At 47.6% G+C, this 24267-nt stretch overlaps 1 protein-coding gene and 1 non-coding gene across 2 annotated transcripts in view; one reads left to right on the top strand and one right to left on the bottom strand.

Annotated features, from left to right (window-relative positions):
* Positions 1 to 11662: 11662 nt before the first annotated feature.
* Positions 11663 to 24267, bottom strand: part of RAN (RAN, member RAS oncogene family) — a 288165-nt gene continuing 275560 nt past the window's right edge. Inside the window, exons 2-8 of the mRNA XM_050747708.1 lie at positions 15830 to 15860; positions 15325 to 15370; positions 15035 to 15119; positions 14827 to 14952; positions 13228 to 13415; positions 12163 to 12333; positions 11663 to 12063 (exon numbers count right to left, since the gene is read on the bottom strand). Coding sequence (XP_050603665.1) covers positions 12019 to 12063; positions 12163 to 12333; positions 13228 to 13415; positions 14827 to 14952; positions 15035 to 15119; positions 15325 to 15370; positions 15830 to 15860 — 692 coding nt within the window. The 3' untranslated portion in view covers positions 11663 to 12018. The remainder of the gene's footprint in view (positions 12064 to 12162; positions 12334 to 13227; positions 13416 to 14826; positions 14953 to 15034; positions 15120 to 15324; positions 15371 to 15829; positions 15861 to 24267) is intronic.
* On the top strand, positions 18404 to 18510 carry LOC126931832 (U6 spliceosomal RNA). The gene has a single exon (XR_007717946.1). It is a non-coding gene; the product is annotated as a U6 spliceosomal RNA (small nuclear RNA).

Genomic DNA, 24267 nt, shown 5'->3' with positions numbered 1-24267 from the left:
ATTATCGCCCACAGTTCACACTGCGGTTCAGTCTGGTGGTGCACATTTTGTGGGGTTTGGCAAATGTGAAATGACATGTATCCCTGTTATAATGCTATACATTGCCCTAAAAATCCTCTGCATGACACCCACTCATCCTACCCACACCCTAATGACTGACCTTTATAGTGTCTCCGTGGTTTGGCTTTTCTGGAATGTCATATAGTTGGTATTGTGACCTTTTCAGAATATTTCACTTAGTGAAGTGCATTTTTCTCCCATGTCTTTTCATGGCTTGATGGCTCGGTTCTTTTCAGTGCTGAATAATATTCCATTTCCAGATGCACCACAGCTTATTCTTTCACCCACTGGAGGACATCTTGGGTGCTTCCAAGCATTGGCATTTATGAAGAAAGCAGCTATAAACATCCAGGTGGAGGTTTTGTGAGGACCTAAGCTTTCAGCTCATTTGGGTAAATACCAAGGAACAGGATTGAGGAATCATATGGTAAGATACTGTTTAGTTTTGTAAGAAACTGCCAAACTGTCTTCCAAAGTGGCTGCACCATTTGCATTCCCATCAGCAATGAAGGAGCGTTCCTGTTGCTCCACATCCTTGCCAGCATTTCGTGTTGTCTATGTCCTGAATTTTCACCATTCCAATAGAAGGTGCTGTTTTCTTCTGGTTATGTTTAGAGATATTCATGATAAAAAGTAGTTATACATTTCAAAATTATAGTAGAGGTTGGGTGTGGTGGCTCACGCCTGTAATCCCAGCATTTTGGGAAGCCAAGGTGGGAGGATCACCTGAGGTCAGGAGTTCAAGACCAGCCTGACCAACATAGTGAAACCCGTCTCTACTAAAAATACAAAACTTAGCTGGGCTTGTTGGTGGGCACCTGTAATCCTCGCTACTCAGGAGGCTGAGGCAGGAGAATCGCTGCCTGGGAGCGATTCCTGTTATAATGTTATAATGTATCCCTGTTATAATGCTGGGAGGTAGAGGTTGCAGTGAGCCGAGATCATGCCACTGCACTCCAGCCTGGGCAACAGAGAGGGACTCCATCTCAAAAAAATAAAAACAAAAATAAAAAATAAAACAAAATTATACTGGAGAAGTTGGGGTGCAGCTGGCATAAGAGACATTGCTGGTTTGATAAGTGTTTCAGGCACTGAGCTAGGAGCTCAAGACATAAAGGTGAGCTGGCCAAGTTCTTGCCCATCTGTAGCTTAGTACAACCAGCGAAAAGCAACTGGACGATGCCTGTCAAAAGTCCCCGTGTTCATACAGTCTTTGACCTGCTAACCTGGCTCCTCAAAGTTCATCCTAGGAAATATGTCAACTTCCCAAAAATAGCTGCATATTCTGTGTGATTCCAATCAAAATTCCTAGTGTTTTTTGTGGAATTTTCATGGAAGCATCGAACATAGCCAAAACTCTTCTGAAGAACAGAGATAGGACTTGGTTTATCAAATATAAGCACTTACCAAGCTGTAGTACATTTTTTTTTTTTGAGACAGAATTTCTTTCTTGTTGCCTAGCCTGGAGTGCAATGGCACAGTCTCGGCTCACTGCAACCTCCATCTCCCAGGTTCAAGCGATTCTCCTGCCTCAGCCTCCCAAGTAGCTGGGATTACAGGCATGTGCCACCATGCCTAGCTAATTTTTGTATTTTTAGTATAGACAGGGTTTCACCATGTTGGCCAGGCTGGTCTCAAACTCCTGACCTCAAGTGATCCACCTACCTTGGCCTCCCAAAGTGCTGGGATTACAGGCGTGAGCCACTGAGCCCAGCCTATAGTAATTAATTAAGATAGTGTGATACTGGCCCAGGAAAAGGCATGCTGACCAATGGAAGCGAACAGGGAGGCCAGCAACAGAGTCATATTGTGGATGTGACCATGGGACTGACGGCATGTCAGATCAGCACAGGAGAAGGAATCATTCATTAGCTGGAACTGGAAAAACTGGTCATCCACAAAGAAAAGACAAAATCAAACCCCTATCTACAGCTGGGCACGGTGGTGCACACCTGTAATCCCAGTACTTTGGGAGGCCGGGGTGAGCAGATCACTTGAGCCCAGCCTGACAACACAGTGAAACCCCATGTCTTCAAAAAAAAAAAAAAAAAATTAGCCAGGCATGGTGGTGCACATCAGTAGTCCCAGCTACTTGAGAGACTGAGGCAGGAAGATTGCTTGAGACTCAGGGGCAAGGCTGCAGTGAGCCTTGATCACGCCACTGCACTCCAGCCTGGGTGAAAGAGTGAAATTCTGTCTCAAAAAAAAGAAAAGAAAATCCCTATCTTACACTATATGCAAAAAGCAGCTCCTGATGGATCAAGTTTCATCTGTCAAAAATAAAACTTAAAAATTCCTAGTATAAAATGTAAGTGAAAGGCTGGGTGCAGTGGCTCACACCTGTAATCCCAGCACTTTGGGAAGCCAAGGTGGGCGGATCACCTGAGGTTGGGAGTTCGAGACCAGCCTGACCAACATGGAGAAACCCTGTCTCTACTAAAAATACAAAAATTCGCCAGATATGGTGGTACATGCCTGTAATCCCAACCACTTGGGAGGCTGAGGCAGGAGAATCTCTTGAACCCAGGAAGCAGAGGTTGCAGTGAACCGAGATCACGCCATTGTACTCCAGCCTGGGCAACAGAGTGAAACTCCATCTCAAAATAAAATAAAAAAATAAAATGTAAGTGAATATCTTTTCAACTATAGATAGGAAAGGATATTTTAAACGTAGAAACATGAACTAAAAGAAGTATCAGTAAGTTGAACCATGTTAAAATTAACAATGTTTGTGAATCAGGAAGACTTTAAGTGAAAAGAGATGTTACAAATTAGGGAACATTTTGTAACATTCCTTTGGTGAGCACGTGTTGTAAATGTCTTTTTGATCCAGCCATTCAATTCCATGTATGCCTGTGTGTGTCCAGCCAAGAGAAACTCTTGCACATGTACAACACAAGACGGAAAGCAGAATGTAGTAACACACTTCTGGAGATCAAAAGCCTGGAGACACTCACTCACCACAACTGTAGGTTCAACTGTGTCCCGCAAAAGGACATGTTCAAGTCCCAACCCCTTTAATCTCAAAATGTGACTTTATTCGGAAAGATGGTCATTGTAGATGTAATTGGTTAAGATGAGGCCATCCTGAAGTTGTGGTTCAGTGTTTTTTGAGACAGGGTCTTGCTTTGTCACCCAGGTGGGAGTGCACTGATGCAATCATGGCTCACTGAAGCCTCAACCTCCAGGGCTCAAGTGATCCTCCCACCTCAGCCTCCTCAGTAGCTGGGACTACAGATGTAAGTCACCACACCTGGCTAATTCTTTTGTTTTTTGTAGAGAAGAGGTGTTGCCAGGTTGCCCAGGCTGGTCTCAAACTTCTGGCCTCCAGTGATCTGCCTGCCTTGGCCTCCCAAAGGCCTAGGATTACAGGTGTGGAGCACTGTGCCAGTATGTGGGTGGGTATTCCTGGTTTCTTATTACAAGAGGAGAGGCGACACAGAGACAGACACACACACAGGGAGACGGCCCTGTGATGACAGAGGCAGAGGTGGGAGCCATGGGTCTGCCAGCGGAGGGTCAGCAAGGGTTGCCGGCAACACCGGGACCTAGGAGAACACCGTGGAGAAGGTTCTTGCTGGATCCTTCACAGGGAGCACGGCCCTGCTGACACCTTGATTTCAGACGCGCGGCCTCTGGGAGGCTGAGGGATAAAATTGTTCTAAGCCACCCGGCGTGTAGTAATTTATTATGGTGGCCCTAGGAAGCTATTTGCGGGTGTGAAAGGCAGTGGATTTATGCAATTTGTATACTGCAGCCAAAGGAACGCACAGCAGGAAGACAGAAATGACGCGACACATCTCAGTGATGCAAACTACACAGATCCACAGTGACAGAGGCGGCACTCTCGGGAGCACCTAGAGGTGAGATCAGTGATGGAGACCACGCGGATCCACAGACAGAGGAGGCGTTCTCAGGAGTACCTAGAGGTGAGATCAGTGATGGAGACCACGCGGATCCACAGACAGAGGAGGCGTTCTCAGGAGTACCTAGAGGTGAGATCAGTGATGGAGACCACGCGGATCCACAGACGGAGGAGGCGTTCTCGGGAGTACCTAGAGGTGAGATCAGTGATGGAGACCACGCGGATCCACAGACGGAGGAGGCGTTCTCGGGAGTACCTAGAGGTGAGATCAGTGATGGAGACCACGCGGATCCACAGACGGAGGAGGCGTTCTCGGGGAGTACCTAGAGGTGAGATCAGTGATGGAGACCACGCGGATCCACAGACGGAGGAGGCGTTCTCGGGAGTACCTAGAGGTGAGATCAGTGATGGAGACCACGCGGATCCACAGACGGAGGAGGCGTTCTCGGGAGTACCTAGAGGTGAGATCAGTGATGGAGACCACGCGGGATCCACAGACGGAGGAGGCGTTCTCGGGAGTACCTAGAGGTGAGATCAGTGATGGAGACCACGCGGATCCACAGACGGAGGAGGCGTTCTTGGGAGTACCTAGAGGTGAGATCAGTGATGGAGACCACGCGGATCCACAGACGGAGGAGGCGCTCTCAGGAGTACCTAGAGGTGAGATCAGTGATGGAGACCACGTGGATCCACAGAGGGAGGAGGCGTTCTCGGGAGCACCTAGAGGTGAGATCAGTGATGGAGACCACGCGGATCCACAGACAAAGGAGGCATTCTCAGGAGTACCTAGAGGTGAGATCAGTGATGGAGACCACGTGGATCCACAGACGGAGGAGGCATTCTCAGGAGTACCTAGAGGTGAGATCAGTGATGGAGACCACGTGGATCCACAGAGGGAGGAGGCGTTCTCAGGAGCACCTAGAGGTGAGATCAGTGATGGAGACCACGCGGATCCACAGACGGAGGAAGCGCTCTCAGGAGTACCTAGAGGTGAGATCAGTGATGGACACCACGCAGATCCACAGACGCAGGAGGCGTTCTCAGGAGTACCTGGAGGTGAGAAATCCATATAAAAAAGAAAGCAAGAAAGACAGGTGCGCCAGTGCACGCCTGTAGTCCCAGTTACTTGGAAGGCTGGAGGATGGCTTGAGCTCAGGAGGTTGAGACTGCAGTGAACTATGATCACGATGATGCCATGGCACTCCAGCCTGGACGACAAAGTAAGACCCCATCTCTAATGAATTGATCTCTAATGTATTCTCATATTTGGGCCTCCTGGGATCTGGACCATTATGTGCTTTTTATTTCTGCAATTTAAGCTTTCAGTTTCCTCCTCGTTATGACATTTTCCTTTGGCTAACACTATTTTTCCCCAGATTTTGTTCTTTTTTTTTTTTTTTTTTTTGAGACGGAGTCTCGCTCTGTCGCCGGGGCTGGAGCGCAGTGGCCGGATCTCAGCTCACTGCAAGCTCCGCCTCCCGGGTTTACGCCATTCTCCTGCCTCAGCCTCCTGTGTAGCTGGGACTACAGGCGCCCGCCACCTCGCCCGGCTAGTTTTTTGTATTTTTTTAGTAGAGACGGGGTTTCACCGTGTTCACCAGGATGGTCTCGATCTCCTGACCTCGTGATCCGCCCGTCTCGACCTCCCAAAGTGCTGGGATTACAGGCTTGAGCCACCGCGCCCGGCCAGATTTTGTTCTTGTAAGTCCAAATTCAATATTGTCAATCAATATTTTCTGAGCTCCAAATTGGAGCATCACAGAATATGAATATGTGAGAAGGGATAAGAGCATACACTGACCTTGCACATCTCTGAAAACATAAGTGTGAATTTTTTCAATAAAAATATTTTTTTTGCTTCTAAAAAATTAGAGATGGGGTCTCATTACGTTGCCCAGGCTGGTCTCAAACTCCTAGGTTCAAGTAATCCTCCTGCCTCAGCCTCCCAAAGTGCTGGGATTACAAGCGTGAGCCCCTGGGCATGACCATAAATGTGAATTTATAGATTAAATCGCATGAAGGGAACCATGTAATAAAATGTGTGTAATTCAGCATGTTAGGACTTCAGCCTCTCGCCCATGTCCAGTGCTGGGAATGCAAAGCGGAAGTTCACATGGCGAAAATCAACAAACTGAAATGCACAGAGACACACACACACACAGACACACAGACACATACACACAGACATACCCAGAGACACAGACATACACACACACCCAGAGACACACATACACACACACCCAGAGACACACACAGACACATACACACACTGACACACAGACACACACACACCCAGAGACACACACACACACAGACACATACACACAGACATACCCAGAGACACAGACATACACACACACCCAGAGACATACACAGACACATACACTGACACACACACACACACCCAGAGACACACACACACACAGACACACACTGACACACAGACACACACACACCCAGAGACACACACACACACAGACACATACACACAGACATACCCAGAGACACAGACATACACACACACCCAGAGACATACACAGACACATACACTGACACACAGACACACACACACCCAGAGACACACACACACACAGACACACACTGACACACAGACACACACACACCCAGAGACACACACACACACAGACACATACACACAGACATACCCAGAGACACAGACATACACACACACCCAGAGACACACACAGACATACACACTGACACACAGACACACACACACCCAGAGACACACACACACACACACACTGACACACAGACACACACACACCCAGAGACACACACACACACAGACACACCCAGAGACACACACAGACACACAAAGACACACAGATACACAAAGACACACACACAGACATACACACACCCCCAGAGAGTTTAATTTCAAAGTAAGTTTGGTTTTCCATCTATTAGGAGTTTATAAAGCAGGACACACCCTCAGAAGTTTAAAGTAACAAACATGTGGCCAGCACAGTGGCTCACATCTGTAATTCCAGCACTTTGGGAGGCCGAGGTGGGAGGATTCCTTGAGCCCAGGAGTTCAAGACCAGCATGGGCAACATGGTGAAACCCAGTCTCTGCAAAAAAAAAAAAAATTAAAATTAGCTGGGTGTGGTGGCGCATACCTATAGTCCCAGCTACTCGAGAGGCTGAGGTGGGAGGATGGCTTGAGGCTGGGAGGTTGAGGCTGCAGTGAGCCAAGATCCCACCACTGCACTCCAGCCTGGGTGACAGAGGGTGACTCTGACTCAAAAGAGAGAGAAAAAAAAAGTAACAAACACAACAGCCTGAGAAGCACGTGGAAGAAAAAGACCACGGATGGTCTACACATCTGGAAATAAACTTCCCTTCAAGAGTTAAACCCAGTCTGCTAAGCAGCATGCAGACGAGTGGGACGAGACAGCAACGCAGTCTGACGAGAACCACAGTGGCTGTCACACTAAATGACGGCCTGGCTGCGCTCTGGATCCCTAGATAATTGTGAACAGTGCTGTGAAACTCACTGACGTAGAAAAGCCCATCACAAAAAGTGAAAAATGGTTAGGAAACTGCATGATAGTATAATCCCCTCTTTTTAGAAAACATGTGAAAGGATATATGACAAAATGTCAACAAGTTACCTCTGGTAGGGGGAACTGTGCCAACTGTGTCTGTTTTAACTGCTCCAATCCCCACACTGTCAATACCCAGCCTGTACGACTTCTTCCCTTGGTGGGGGAAAAGAAGGTCGGACATCAAGGGAGGGAGGAAGCAAAAAGCAAATACTTCTCCCCAAGACCTGCAGCGCTGCCCCACCCGGCTCCCCTGCCCACTGGCTTCCAGCTGCGCTTCCTAGCAATTCGGTTCCCATCCTTCATGCCTGGGGGGCAGTCACAGTGCTGCTACCTTGTCACAGCCACTCGACCCCCGGCCTGATCCATAGTTTTGTCACCAGAAACTGACCTTGACCACAGGTATTGGTGGCTTTAGGCACTGCAGCTCACACCTCACACTTACTATTGGAGAAGCCCCTGATCCTTTTCTCCTGCCTCGTTAAGAAGCCCCCCTGCATGGGTGGGGCCAGCGCCTGGCGTTAGCAGTGGCTGCTCACTCAATGGATGAGTACACTGAGGGGCTGGACGACGAGGCTTTGTGGTGGCCACGGTGCGACCCTTCCTTTCCTGGAGCATAGGCTTGGCGGGGGCAAGGCTGGCTGCCCCTGGACCCTGGGCACCCACTCCTGTTGCCAAAATCTTATGACGTTTGAGCCTTCTGTGGCGTCCCATTGTGTTCTAAATGCCAAACTGTAAACCGGCTTATAAAAAACCACACGCCTGCTTGAGAGCCTCCGCCTGTGCACCCCACCTTCCCGCCTGCTCGCCAGGGGGCCTTCCCCCTCAGGGTCTCTCCTGGACTCCACTGCCCTCCTTCTCAGGCCTCAGACCAGGCCCCTGCGATGCTCCCAAAGCCTCATCCTGCTGTCGCTCCTCCCACTCGCTGCAGCGCTCAGCCTCATCCCAGGGAACCCGACTGCCTGTCTCCCCAGGCCAGGGCTTCATGAGCGAAGCCACTGCAGCACTGCACAGTCTATCTCTGAGCACAGCTGACTGGACAGGAGGACTGAACTGTCCACATTACCAAAGGCCAATGTATACTGAATGGTTTCTACTTTGCTTCAGTAGGGAACTGAAAACCAACTAAATCCAAGGTGCCTTTTCCAATGCCTGTGACTAAACTTCAAGCCTCACGGCCCCAACACCTGCTGATGGCACCATTTTAACTGAGTTCCATCCCGCAAGTTTCCCGACTGTCCACACTGACTCTCTCTACTCCTGTACACTAAAGAAACAAGCCAGAATAAATGGATAAAAGACAGTGTATGCGCATGCCTGTCCCAGCTACCCAGAAGGCTGAGGCATGAGAAACGCCTGAACCCGGGAGGCAGAGGTTGCAGTAAGCTGAGATCGCGCCACTGCACTCCAGCCTGGGAGAGAGAGACTCTAAAAAAGTAAATAAATAAATTAATTAATCTAAAAAACTAAAAAGAGAGTATAAGCTACAAACCTCGGGAAGGAAATACCAGCATGACTTCGGAATAGTCAGACCTAATGGTGTATAAAGTTCTCCCAGCTCCTCTCCACCCACCTCCATCAATCCCACTCTCTCTCTAACCCCCAAGTTCTCTGTTCCTCCAGGTTCCCATAGAACATTTAGTAAACACTAGGGACATGAAAAAGCAGTGACATGGCCCTTGCCCCCGTGGCAATTAGACTAGGAAGGGAAAGTCGCAATTGCAAATTTGCCATGCTGACTAGGGCTGAGAGCAATCTGTGATGTCTGTAGTCGGACATCTGACTCACTTAAGGTAAAAACCAGTGAGTGAATTCTAAAGCAGGTAAAGCATTAACTGGTAGGACTGACTTCAGGAGAGGTAAGGGGGAGTTCTGAAAAGCAGCATGCACACAGGTGTGTGATCTCAGGATGCACGTGTCACCAGAGCTTGCAAGACCTTGTAGGAAATGTGGAGCGAGAGAGATGCATCAGATGTTTTTTGAATTGGACTCTGACCCCTTAACTAAAGATAAGGTTTCCGTGGTGAGGTGCGGTTTCTCCCCAACATGCCCTAGGCTTCAAGGGTAAAAGGTGCTGCAGGGAGTTAGGATGGCTGCTGTCCTAGTACAAGGTCTGCCTCACACAGGGAGAGCTTAGTCTCACGTTATCCTGCTGGGCAGGACAGCCCTGCACAGCCCCAACGTGGCTTCTAGAAAGCATCATACACGATGTGTCAGTTTGCCAGCAAGAAAAGCTGAATCCAACCCTCACCCCATTTGCTCAGCGGGTAATTTTTTGTGTTCCTGATGTTTTTGCAGAAGAAACCAGAAATTCTCTGTACTTGAGTTCCTTCAGGTGAACAGTTAGCCAGGAAACCAGTCCTCTTTGGAGGTTATTTTGGAGTCTCATCTTTTCCAGACATTTTATGATTAAAAAAAAAAAAAAAAATTCTATATGGGTTTTTAAAAAAAAAAAAAACTGGCTCTCACACAAATTGAAACTGCTCTCCAACATTTTACCCGCTAATTTACCAATGTTTCACATTATATCCACACAAGACCCATGCGTTAACTATGCTTTTTCTTAATGACGTTGCTCGAATAAGCTATTACTAGTTTGCAGTAACTTCGTATAAAGCTTTCATTAGGAGATTTCAAAAAAGGGAGAGCCAACTTTTCCCATATGTACAATCTGGAGAGAAATGACCCCTTCCCCACCCCACCCCCCACATAAAAGATAATAATCTCTGCTAACTAGTCAGTATTTCCTAAAGCAAATACTACAGATGATTCAAAAAATCCAGGCAAAGTCGAAGCAATATATTTTGCAACAATTATTCTTTCAATAAATGACTTGTAAATTCTCTCCCACACCATGTTAGACAGGTAAGCGACGTCACTTCCAAATTTCAACTGTTACATAGAAGATCCAGAATGTCAACACCACTTGCAATCTACACAAGGTTACAAACAACACATACACCTTCAATTCAAAATATCTGAATGAAAGGTTTCATCCCAATTATGGGAAAAAAACTTCCCATCTCACAGGCTGGTTAGAAACTGGTTCTGAATACAGCGTAACATACACAGCAATTCAGATCTTAAGAAACTCAACTGTTGCCAGTTAATACAGTAAGTAGAACTTTATTCAGCTTCACCCTTGTTTCATTTTTCCATATATGTAAGTGATCCTTTCTATACCTTTTAAGGTAAGTAATCACCTCAAGATAATCAGACATCTAAAGAAAACTTTGGTAAACTGGACTATAGTAATTGTATGAAAAAAAAATAGCTCTTAAGATTCCTAACTGCTACAATAGTGTTGATGGGATCAAATCCTAATTAGGATAGAGACCTAATTCATTTTTAAATGTGGGAAATATACAAGATTAAATGCTTAGTTTGATAAAAATAAAGGTTTCACCAACTGTTCTCCATTGCTGAGAAGCCCCCACACTGCCCCACTATGCGTATTCCTAGTATTTCATCCATGTCCTGCTCTGCTGTGCTGCCCTACAAAAAAATCCTTAGGAGGAAAAAAAAATAATAATCAAACGGTGTAGTGTGTACTGCTTAAGAACTTAATGTCCAAGACATCTTTAAAGTCCGGGAGTACCTGAAAACCGTGGGTAAACATGGACCATTTTCCTTGCGTATCAACTTTACACTAAGCATCTAACATTCAAAAAGTGCAAAATTTGTACTTAACAGCAAGAATTCCCAAGCTCCTGCCATCCACTGATATTCCATCCTGTTTGAAGTTCTACATTAAAACATGATTACTTTTGCCATAAAACAAAAGTATTACCCTTAAAATATCTATTTCATATATACAAACCACATTATTTTTTATTCTGACAGGTCACAAATTTTGAGCAAGTTCTTCCCTAGGTGACCCTACCTAGCCAAAATGAAGGTGGAGCAAACATTGCTTTAGCTTAACTGCACTAATATTTACACCATGTGACCCTTCTAACCAAATAGAATACTGCCGATCTGCCATAATCAGTTTGTGTGACATGGCTCAAATGTACAAAAATAAAAAGTAGACATAGGGAGAAATTAACCCAATAGATTTCAAATTAAGCGATAATAGCAAGGCAATTCAAATATTAACATGGCATAAAATTTCCCTATTTTAGCGATTTCCAAATGCTATTTATAAACAAGGGATGAGTTCACTTGCTTAGATATTTGAAATACAACTTTATTCTGATTCTAAACGAAAAGGAATGGGAATGACAGTAACAAAACAAGATTTCACCACTGAATATTGTGATGTGACTGTAGCAGTCTTATATTTGAAACTCAAGGAATCAACCGCGTTCCAAAACAACTAAATATGCAGGTCCAAACAATGAAGGTATTTTTTAAACTGCCACATTCACTCCGAAGCCCACTCATCTCCTTCAGCATCCCACAGATGAAGCACATGTTCCGCTTAGCTAGATAATAATGAGGTGGCACACACGCTGCACCGCTGACATCACAGGACAGCTGCCTATAAAACTAGACTTCTGACGCTGGGCTCCAGCTCCATTCTCACAGGTCATCATCCTCATCCGGGAGAGCAGTTGTCTGAGCAACCTAGACGAAGAGATGAAAAAATGTTAACACTCCAGATCAAAACTGCCAGGAATATACAAGTCAAACGTTATAGCCTAGACAGCAAAGTGGCCGTAATACCTCTAAGTCGTGCTCATACTGCGCTGCCAAAGCTGGGTCCATGACAACTTCCGGTGGGGCAAGAGCAGGCATGGCAACAAATTCCAAGTTAGGGTCTCCAATGAGCTTCCTAGCGAGCCAGAGGAAGGGCTTTTCAAAGTTGTAGTTACTTTTGGCAGAAATGTCGTAGTACTGTTTAAAAGAAAATAATTTTACCTTTTAAAATTCATTAAGATGACGATTTTTCTAGGACATGGCAAGACAAGAAAATGTTAAGATTCTTGGCAAGGCATGGTGGCTCATGCCTGTAATCCCAGCACTTTGGGCGGGGGCTGAGGTGGGAGGATTGCCTGAGGCCAATAGTACAAGATCAGGCCTGGGCAACAGAGCAAGACCCCATCTCTACAAAAAAACAAATTAGGTGGGCATGGTCTTGAATGCCTGTGGTCCCAGCTACTCAGAAGGCTGAAGTGGGAGGACTGCTTGAGCCCAGGAGTTCAAGGCTGCAGTGAGCTATGTTCATGACACTGCACTCCCGCCAGGGCAACAGGGCAAGACCCTGTCTCAAAAAACAAAGAATATATAAATACACACACGTATCTCAGTTGACCAACCCAGACAACAGTGAAACCCCATCTCTATCATTCTTTAAAAACAATAGTATAAAAAAAGACAAAATTATTTCCTGCCAGCACAGTGGCTCATGCCTGTAATCCCAGCACTTCAGGAGGCCGAGGCAAGTGGATCACTTAAGGTCAGGAGTCGGAGATCAGCCTGACCAACATGGTGAAACCCCGTCTCTACTAAAAAAAAAAAAAAAAAGTACAAAAATTAGCCAGGCGTGGTGGTACATGCCTTTAATCCAGCTACTAGAGGAGCTGAGACAGGAGAACTGCTTGAACCCGGGAGGCGGAGGTCGCAGCGAGCCCAGATTGCGTCACTGCACTCCAGCCTGGGGGACAGAGCGGGACTCCATCTTGGGAGAAAAAAAATCATTTCCATATATAATAGACACTGGTCAATTTCATGGTGTTACATACAATCTCCGCTAAGAGAAATAACTCAGGAAGTTTTAATTTTACACACCTGAAGATTCTTCTTTCGGTGGAAGACAATGGATTTCGCCTTCACTTTCCTGTCCTTAATATCCACTTTGTTACCACACAACACAATGGGGATGTTTTCACACACTCGCACCAGATCTCTATGCCAGTTAGGCACGTTCTTGTAAGTAACTCTCGATGTTACGTCAAACATGATGATGGCACACTGGGCTGAAAGAAACAGTTGCGGTAATTAGTACACTCAGTTTACCACACAAGTGAAGAATGCTAAGAACCGCAGAGACTAGGATTCAACTATAGTCTTAGACCTCAACGAGGCACCTAGATCTCTCCCCTCACTTTCAAAGTCTCTCTCAATTCTAAGAACATTAACACAGAACTCTTCCTAAGAAAGATGAGCTGATTCTATCAAATCTCCCTGATAAACTTCACCATTAATACTCCCCTCATCCCCAAAACACTATCTGAAGTAATTAATGCCAAGTGAGATTCTGGAGAACCAAGCTGCCATATTCTGAGGGTAGGGCCTGCAAATAGTCTTCAGAAAGTCTTTAAATGGCCGACTATACTAGGAAATATCATTCCTGTCTTAAAAACTCCAAATAGGCCAAGCGATGTGGCTCATGCCTGTAATCCCAGCACTTTGAGAGGCTGAGGTGGGTGGATCACCTGAGCTCATGAGTTCCAGACCAGCATGGGCAACATGGTGAATCCCCATCCCTACCAAAAAAAAATACAAAAATTAGTCAGGCATAGTGGCAGGTACCTGTAGTCCCAGCTACTCAGGAGGCTGAGGCTTAGGAGGCAGAAGCTGCACTCCAGGTTGGGCAACAAAGCAAGACCCTGTCTCAAAAAAAAAAAAATTAAATAACCCAGATAAAGTCTATATACTCACCTGCAGGAATAACTATGGTACAGTTAGTAAGGCAAGAAACCACAACTTTTTGGTTAAAGGATTTTTTTGGGGGGAAATTCTTGTGTTTATATGTACACGTTCAAGAAAAGCAAAAGGCATGGAATGATTCCAGATAATGTGTTATTAGCAACGTGAGGTTCCAGGAGAGATGAGTATTTTGTTTATTCCTCTCTTTTTGGTACAATGAACATTTTCCTTGAGATTTTTAAATCAAACTATTTGAGAAAAATACTCTGCACAACTTACTACAAACAATTTAACAAGAAATCGGCTAGTCTTGTATAACACTTGTTAAGACCTCCTATCTCCTCTGGTCTAGTATCTGGTGTTGCTTTGTAATGGACTAGAAATATTCATTGATCGCCACACCAAACTACACACAAGAACCTAAGTTTTCAAATACTGAAACTGCTGTAACAGCCTGTTACTGTTTTAAAGATGACTTATAAGTTCCAGTGTAAGTCATAGGTTTTTCTAAACCATGCCTAGCATGACACAGCATGCAACTTTCATAAAATTTTCTCCTCTGCCACCAAAATGGTGGTCAACTCCCTGAAGTCCACGTCTTTTTTTAAACCAGAAATGACACAATTCCCATTACAGTATTAAGCACTATTTGTTGGAACAGACCTGATTTTCTATAACCTTGAAAACTGAAGTACACAAAACCTCTCAAAAACTGTTCAGCAAGTTACAAATGCCTACCTTGGATATAATAGCCATCTCTCAGTCCGCCGAATTTCTCCTGGCCGGCTGTGTCCCATACATTGAATTTAATAGGTCCTCTGTTGGTGTGGAACACTAGGGGATGAACCTCAACACCCAAGGTGGCTAAAACGGAAACGACATGATTGAGTGGATGAATTTACCCATTTCTCACGTATTTCCACAAGCAAGGTTTTCCTGCACATACCTACATACTTCTTCTCAAATTCACCAGTCAAATGACGCTTCACGAAGGTCGTTTTTCCAGTACCACCATCACCAACCAATACAAGCTGTTGGAGAACACATTTGGAAGTAAACCCAAAACACTTCAGCTCTCAAGATCCCAGAGTCATGGAACTTTAACCATCACAGGCTCACTTAAAACAAAGAATATGGATGCGGGGCCCCGTTACAGCCATCGTGGGTCCGGGAGGAGGGACCCGCGAGTCGCACGCGGTCGGACTCGGCCGCCTCCCGCCCCGCAGGGTTACCTACTTTGAACTGGACCTGGGGCTCTCCCTGCGCAGCCATCGCGGCGTTCCTGCGGAGGCAGAGGACGGAGGCGAGCGCTCGCGCGGCCCCGCAGCCCATGGCGGCCCCGCTCCCGCGCCCCCAGCGCCCCACGTGCCCGCCCCACAAAGGCCTCCCGCCCGCGGCGCCATGGCGGCCGGGCCTCGGAGCGGGAAGGCGGCGGGCGGGGCCGGCATCCGGGGCGGCGGGGCGCGGGGAACGGCGGACGGAGGAGTCGGGATAGGGACGGGACTGAGACCGGGACGGGAATGAGAGCGGAGGATGAAACGGGGGTTCGCGGGGGCGGGCGCCGACCCCATGCCCGTCTCCTGCCCCGGCACGGCCGGGCCCGTGCCACCCACCTACTCACAGCCGCCCGCTGTCCCTGGGCCCGCCACCTGCCCCGGCCCTGACCCCGGCTCCGGCCCCTATCCCGCCGCCGCCGCCCCTGTCCCCGCCCGGCCCTGCCCTGCCCGCCGCGTCTCACTACCTTCCAGAAGCGTCTCCGCGCCCGTCCGACTGAGGCTGGAAAGATGGCGGAAGCGCAATTCAAACGCCGGAGACGCAGCCGACGCCGGCGCGCGGGCAGGGGCGGGGCCGACGGGGGCGGGGTTGACAAGGGGCGGGGCAACGGCACGGCGCCCGCCCACGTGGCCCGCGCGTGCGCGCGCGCACGCACGCAACCTGGTTCAGTCGGCCGCTGCGGCCGGCGCTGCGCTTAGGGTGGGGCGGGAGGCGCGATGGACCGCGTGGGAGGGCGAGCCGGGAGCGCGCACGCATGCTGGCCCGTGGGGGCCACGTGCGCCGACGCCCAGGGCGGGCTCGGGGGCGCGCATGCGCTGACAGGGAGGCGGCGCGCCCCTGGGCGGGAGTCGTTGGGCGCGGCCGGACTGTCGCGGCCGTGCTACCTCTTGGGTGGGAGGCGGTACTCGCTTGGGCAGACGCGGTGAGGCACGCGGCTTCCAGGCGCTGGCCAGCCAGTCCTTGTCTGTGCCCCGTGGGGTTGGGGTACTTGGGGTCCTGGGGCTTAGGATGGCGCTCGCGTGCGCGCAGGACGGGTGAGTGACAGAACGGATGAATGAATGAAGGGATCCTAGGCTGGGCCTCCAGAGTCAGCCCGCGGCTCTGTCTCTCCAGATCGCAGCCTTCACGCCCCCAGGACCAGGGCCAGTTGGAGAGCGAGGAACCAGAGAGGGATGCCCCCACCCCGGAAAATGGCTACTTATTTTTTTTTAAGAGACAGAGTCTCGGCCGGGTGCGGTGGCTCACGCCTGTAATCCCAGCACTTTGGGAGGCCGAGACGGGCGGATCACGAGGTCAGGAGATCAAGACCATCCTGGCTAACACGGTGAAACCCCGTCTCTACTAAAAAATACAAAAAACTAGCCGGGCGAGGCGGCGGGCGTCTGTAGTCCCAGCTACTCGGGAGGCTGAGGCAGGAGAATGGCGTAAACCCGGAAGGCGGAGCTTGCAGTGAGCAGAGATCCGGCCACTGCACTCCAGCCTGGGCGACAGAGCGAGACTCCGTCTCAAAAAAAAAAAAAAAAAAAGAGACAGAGTCTCGCTATGTTGCCCAGGCTGGTCTCGAACTCCCAGGCTCGAACGATCCTCCCGCCTCAGCCTCCCAATTAGCTGGGACTACAGGCGCGCACCACATCCGGGGTAATTTTTTTTTTTCTTTTTTTTTTTTTTTAATTTTTAGGGACAGGATCTTACTATGTCTCCCAGGTTGGCTTCAGGGGATCCACCCGCCTCGGCCTCCCAAAGCGCCCAGCTTCTCAAAGCGTTTCATAGGTTGGCAGCCTTGGCCGCTGCGTCCTACAAACAAAATGATAAAATTTTGTTTGCAGTCTGGGCGCGTCTTCCAGCCCTAGTTACGAACGCGGACGGAATAAGTGCTCAGCTTCCCAGCCCCGTGTTGGCCTGAAGCTGTAAGACTCCAAACAAGGTTGAGCTAGAGCGACCCCGACTTCCTGGGCGCCCCTGCCGACATGCAGACGGAAAAAGGCTCAAATCAGCGCAGTCAAGCGCCTTAGAAGAGTCCAGCATGGTGAAAGAGTCCCGGTAACCGAGGAGTCCTCCCTGCAGTCCTGGGCACACTTGAGTCCGCTGGGAACCCCAGTGACGCAAATTGGTCACAACGCGGGGGAGAACCGGCCTGCTGGGAACGCAAGTCCGAGCTCCCCCAGAACCCTCAGGGGAACGCCAAGCACCTCTCGCGGGAGAGCAGAATCTAACAGTAAAACGGGAATGCCCATTGCTTGTGACCCTGGATTTCCATTTCTAGGGAGAGTTAAACTCACGCCTCACACATGTGCACAACATTTAATGCTGTATAACATTTAAAAGGATTGACGGTCGTCTGTTTCCACAGGTTTAGATAGACGTCAAAAGGATAATGTTGAGAAAAGAAGAAAGAGGTGATAATCGCTTTATAAAGTCTAGGCCACCTGTAATCCCAGCACTTTGGGAGCCCGAGGTAGGAGGATTCCTTAAACCCAGGAGTTCCCAGCCTAGGAGACAGAGTAAGACCCTGTTTTCAAAATTATTACATAAAGCCTAACACTATATGTAACTTTATCTAGAGGGATTATATATATAGTATAATGTCATTTATGTAAGTTTTTTACAAAAACATAAAAGCATATTGGCTATTGGATATATGTATTTTTTTTAATTGCAAGGATATACATACCATATCCTGATGGTTACTGCTTCAAGAAAGGGTAGAAAGGAGTGTGATGGAACTGAGAAGAGGAGTCAAAGAAGACTTTAACTTTACTTGCAATATTCTATTTCTTTTGTTTTTTATTTTTCTTTCTTTCTTTCTTTCTTTTTTTTTTTTTTGAGACAGAGCCTCACTCTGTCGCTCAGGCTGGAGTGCAGTGGTGTGATCTCGGCTCACTGCAACTTCCGCCTCCCAGGTTCAAGCGATTCTCCTGCCTCAGCTAGTTGAGTAGCTGGGATTACAGGCATGCGCCACCACAGCCGGCTAATTTTTTTTATTTTTATTTTTTTATTTTTAGTAGAGACGGGGTTTCATTATATTGGAATAGGTAATCGAGTGGTCACTTTGGTAGCACGTATACCAAAATTGGAATGATACAGAGAAGATTAGCATGCCACCTGCGCAAAGATGACAATTTTTTCTTTTACTTTTTTTTTTTTTTTTTTTTTTTTTTTTGAGACAGTCTCACTCTTGTTGCCCAGGCTGGAGTACAGTGCCGTGATCTCATTTCACTGCAAGCTCTGTGTCCCGGGTTCAAGCGATTCTCCTGCCTCAGCCTCCTGAGTAGCCGGGTTTACACGCCCACGACACCACGCCCGGCCAATTTTTGTATTTTTAGTAGAGATGGGGTTTCGCCATGTTTGCTAGGCCTGTCTCGAACTCCTGACCTCAGGTGATCTGCCCGCCTCAGCCTCCCAAAGTGCTAAGATTACAGGCGTGAGCCACCGCACCCAGCCAAGGATGACAATTTTTTTTAATTAATTAGAAAAATTTAAAGAAAAAAGGTAAAGCAAAGGTGACAATATATTAACTACTATACAGTTCTGGGCATTGGAACACCCGTGTTTATACCTTTTGGCATTTTTTTCCCCTACAAAAATACCAAGTGGAAATATGTCAAACCGAGAGTATTAGTTGTTCTAGCACCTGGCCTTTTCAATGGGGCTCTGGCATGGTATCTCAGCTGTGAGTGTTATTAGCCAGCCCAAGCTGGGAACTTTCTAAAGATCATCTTGCCGGATGTGGTGGCACGCACCTGTTGTCCCAGCGACTATGGAGGCTGAGAGGGGAGGATTGCTTGAGGTCAGAAGGCTGTAGTGAGCTATGATCCCACTTGTGAATAGCTACTGCACTCCAGCCTTGGCAACATAGTGAGACCCATCTCAGAAACAAAGACCACCTTAGGAGCAGAGTGAAAACAGGAAAATATACGGAAATTGTTGTGTTTTGCTTCTTTTTTTTCTTTTTCTTTTTTTTTTTTTTTTTTTTTTTGAGACGGAGTTGCCCAGGCTGGAGTGCAGTGGCGCAATCTCATCTCACTGCAAGCTCCGCCTCCTGGGTTCACGCCATTCTCCTGCCTCAGCCTCCTGAGTAGCTGGGACTACAGGCGCCCGCCACCTTGCCCGGCTAGTTTTTTGTATTCTTTAGTAGAGACGGGGTTTCACCGTGTTAGCCAGGATGGTCTGGATCTCCTGACCTTGTGATCCACCCGTCTTGGCCTCCCAAAGTGCTGGGATTACAGGCTTGAGCCACCGCGCCTGGCCAATTTTTTGTACTTTTAGTAGAGACAGGGTTTCACCGTGTTAGCCAGGATGGTCTGGATCTCCTGACCTCGTGATCCACCTGTCTCGGCCTCCCAAAGTGCTGGGATTACAGGCGTGAGCCACCGCGCCTGGCCTGAAATTGTTTTAGGTATTGTTTTCTCTGCTAAAAACTCCTCTGATTATCAATGGCTTTGCAGTTTGTAGAGATACTTAAACTTGTCTTTGCCATCCAACATGAACTGCAAACCTGTGCTTAAACTGTAGTTTAAAAAATTGCAGCCAAATACGCAGACTTACCAACTATATGCAGACCTACCAAAAAGTTGCAAAAATAGTACAAGGAATTTCAACGTACCCTTCCCTCTGTTTTCCCTAAATCTTAACATTACTTGCTTTTTCATTTGTCTCTGTCATTCCCTCTCCTCCCTTTCTCTCTCTCCATACATAGGAGTGTGATGGAACTGGGGAGAGAGGTCACAGAAGACTTTAACCTTACCTGCAATGTTCCATTTCTTTTTTAAAAATGGTAATCAGGCTGGGTGCGGTGACTCACGCCTGTAATCCCAGCACTTTGGGAGGCCGAGGCAGATGGATCACTTGAGCCAGGAGTTTAGGACCAGCCCGGGCAACATGGCGAAACCCATGTCTCTAAAAAAAACAAGAAAGAAAATTTTTTTTAAAAAGGGTAATCAAAGCAAGGTGAGAATATATTAACCATTTGTACAATTCTGGGTGATGAGAACATCAGTGTTTCTACCTTTTGGCGTTTTTCCCATACAAGAATCCAGTCCAGGATTACATGTAACGCTTTTAGCTTGTTTCTCAGGCCTCCTTAGTCTCTAGTGTTTTTTAGAGACAGGGTCTCTGTCACACAGGCTGGAGTGTAGTGGCCCAATCATAGCTCACTGCAGCCTGGAACTCCTGGCCTCAAGTGATCCTCCCACCTCAGCCTGCTAACTAGCTGGGACTATAGGCATGTGCCACCAGGCCCAGCTAATTTTTTTTTTTTAATTTTATTGTAGCAATGGGGTCTCACTATGTTGCCCCAGCTGATCTCACCTATATACCTGTATGTGATTTTATAAAGATATATTTCGGTGTGTGTATATATATGACTTTTTTTCTCTGAAACGTTTGAGGTAAGTAGCAAACAAGACGCCCTTCGACGTATTTCTTAAAACCAAGGACACTCTGTTACATAACCACTGTACACTTATCGAAATCAGGCAGTTAACATTGCTGTAATTTGATTATCTCATCTCGACCCTCAACTGTTAGTTGTCTCACTGATGCCATTTGTCTGGTTTAGGATCCAGTCCATGACTGCATGGAATGTTCGCTTGTCAGCCTCCTTAGTCTCTTTCCATCTGCAAGTCCTTCAGTTTTTCGTTATCTTTCATGACCTTGACACTTTTGCAGAGTTTTTTTTTTGAGATGGAGTCTTGCTCTGTTGCCAGGCTGGAGTGCAGTGGCGTGATCTTGGCTCACTGCAATCTCCACCTCCCGAGTTTTGGCAATTCTCCTGCTTCAGCCTCCTGAGTAGCTGGGACTACAGGCGCACGCCCCCATGCCCACCTAATGTTTGTATTTTTAGTAGAGATGGGGTTTCACCATGTACCACGTTGGTCAGGATTGTCTCGATCTCTTGACCTCATGATCTGCCCTCCTCGGCCTCCCAAAGTGCTGGGATTCAGGCATGAGCCACTGCGTCTGGCTGAGTATTTTTTTTTTCCCCAAGACAGAGTCTTGCTCTGTCGCCAGGCTGGAGTGCAGTGGCGTGATCCCAGCTCACTGCAACCTCTGCCTCCCAGGTTCACTGATTCTTCTGCCTCAGCCTCCTGAGTAGCTGGGATTACAGGTGCCTGCTACCACACCTGGCTAATTTTTGTGGTTGTTGTAGAGACGGGTTTTCACCATGTTGGCCAGGCTGGTCTCAAACTCCTGACCTCAGGGGATCCACCCACCTGGGCCCCCTAAAGTGCTGGGATTATAGGTGTGAGCTGCTGTGCCTGGCCTTGCAGAGTATTTTAGAGGCCGGTTATTTTGTAGGCTGTCCTTTCGTTTGAATTTCTCTGATAATTCCTCATGCTTAGATACAGGCGATGCCGTTTGAGTAGAAAAGCCACAAAAGTGATGTGTCCTTCTTAGTGCCTCTGATCAGGAGGCACAGGGTGGATTTTGTTTGTTTGGCAGTGACAGGGTATTTCTCTGTCACCAGGGTTGGAGTGCAGTGGCGAGATCATGACTCACTGCAACCTTGAGCTCCTGGTGTCAAGTGATCCTCCCACCTCAGCCCTCTGAGTAGCTGGAAATACAGGCACGCACCACCACACCCAGCAATTTTTTTTTCTTTTTTGTAGAGATGGGGTCTTGCTACATTGCCCAGGCTTTTCTCAAACTTCTGGCCCCAAATAATTTTCCTGCCTTAACTTCTCAAAGTATTGAGATAACAGGCATGAGCCACTGCACGTGGCCCAGAGTGATCTTTTAAAACCATGTCAGGGGCTGGGCGTGGTGGCTCACACCTGTAATTCCAGCACTTTGGGAGGTCAAAGCAGGTGGATCACAAGGCCAGGAGTTCAAGACCAGCCTGGCCAACATAGTGAAACTCCGTCTCTACTAAAAAAACTTTGTATATATCAGATCATCCTCCTCCACTCATAAAACCCTGCAGTGGTTTTCTATCTGTCTCACTTAGATCCATGAAATCTGTAGTCTGGGAGGTACTATGGGCTCTAGCTCATGCCTACCTCGCCTACCTCGTCTCCTGCCTCTCCCCCTATAGCCTCACAGGACTTTCTGTATCTTACCCCAGTCAAATTTGTTCCTGCCACAGGGCCTTTGCACTTACTGGTCCCGCTGTTTAAAATTATCCTCCCTTGGCTGGGCGCGGTGGCTCATGCCTGTAATGTCAGCACTTTGGGAGGCTGAGGCAGGCAAATCACTTGAGGTTAGGAGTTCAAGACCAGCCTGGCCAATATGATGAAACCTCATCTCTACTAAAAATACAAAAATTAGCCAGGTGTAATGGCACACGCCTGTAATCCCAGCTACTTGGGATGCTGAGGCAGGAGGATCACTTCAGCCTGGCAGGTGGAGGCTACAGTGATCCATGATCGTGCCACTGCCCTCCAGCCTGGGCAACACAGCAAGACCCTGTCTCAAATAAACAAGTAAATAAAATGCTCTTCCCCACCCATCTTAGCCTGGCTGGCTCCTTCTCACCTTTCAGGCCCCTAACCACCCCCAGGCTTTCTCCACCTCAGCACCCATTTTCTTTACTTCAGAGCACTTATTGAGAACATATCGCTTAATTATTTACATGCTCGTTTTTCAGTCTTTCTTTCCTTCACTAAAATAAGTGGCATACCATGTCATGACATTCGAAGTATCTAGTGCAGCACCTGTCACATAATGTATGCTTAAACAATATTTATTGAAATATTGAATGAATTAGTCTTTTTTTGGTTTGTTTTGTTTTTTAGAGACGCAGTCTTGCTCTGTTGCCCGGGCTGGAGTACAGTGGCATGATCATAGCTCACGGCCGCCTCAAATTCCTGGGCTCAAATGAACCTCTTGTCTTAGCTTCCTGAGTAGCTTGGATCACAGGTGTTTGCCTCCTGGGTGAATGAATGACTCTTGACCCCTTCTGAATACAGAAAGAGGAATGAGACACAGCAGCATTATATTCTAATAAGAATAATAGGCCAGGCCTAGTGGCTTAGGCTTGTAATCCCAGCACTTTGGGAGGCTAAGGCAAGTGGATCACCTGAGGTCAGGGGTTCGAGACCAGCCTGGCCAAAATGGTGAAACCCCATCTCTACCAAAAATACAAAAAATTAGCCGGGCTTGGTGGCAGGTGCCTGTAATCCCAGTTACTCGGGAGGCTGAGGCAGAAGAATTGCTTGAACCTAGGAGGTACCTGGGAGGCGGAGATTGCAGTGAGCTGAGATCGAGCCACTGCACTCCAGCCTGGGCGACAGAGCAAGACTCTATCAAAATAAATAAATAAATAAAAATAAACAAATAAATAATAATAAATGTGCAGGCCTATTGAATGTTAATAATGGTACTTCATGGCAAAGACTAATCTGTGCATACACTGCACTCCAGCCTGGGTGACAGAGCATGACCCATACACTGCACTCCAGCCTGGGTGACAGAGCATGACCCATACACTGCGCTCCAGCCTGGGTGACAGAGCATGACCCATACACTGCGCTCCAGCCTGGGTGACAGAGCATGACCCTAATTCAAAAATAATTTTTTTTTTATTAGTGCATGGCACCACTGCACTCCAGCCTGGGTGAGAGTGTGAAACTCCATTTCAAAAATAAATAAATAAATAAAATAAAATAAAGCCTGGATGCAGTGACTTATGCCTGTAATCCCAGCACTTTGGGAAGCTAAGGTGGGAGGATCACTTGAATCCAGGGGTTCAAAGCCAACTTGGGCAACATAGTGAGATCCCATCTCTATAATTTTTTAAGTTTTTGTTGTTGTTGTTGTTGTCTGTTTTTTGAGATGGAGTCTCGCCCTGTTGCCCAGGCTGGAGTGCAGTAGCACCATCTTGGCTTACTGCAAGCTCTGCCTTCCAGGTTCATGCCATTCTCCTGCCTCAGCCTCCTGAGTAGCTGGGACTACAGGTGCCCGTTA

Source organism: Macaca thibetana, chromosome 11 (genome assembly GCF_024542745.1).
Source record: "Macaca thibetana thibetana isolate TM-01 chromosome 11, ASM2454274v1, whole genome shotgun sequence".
NCBI classification, from domain to species: Eukaryota; Metazoa; Chordata; class Mammalia; order Primates; family Cercopithecidae; genus Macaca; species Macaca thibetana.
Note: the sequence above shows the minus strand (reverse complement) of the source record. Positions and strands in the feature narration are given on the sequence as shown.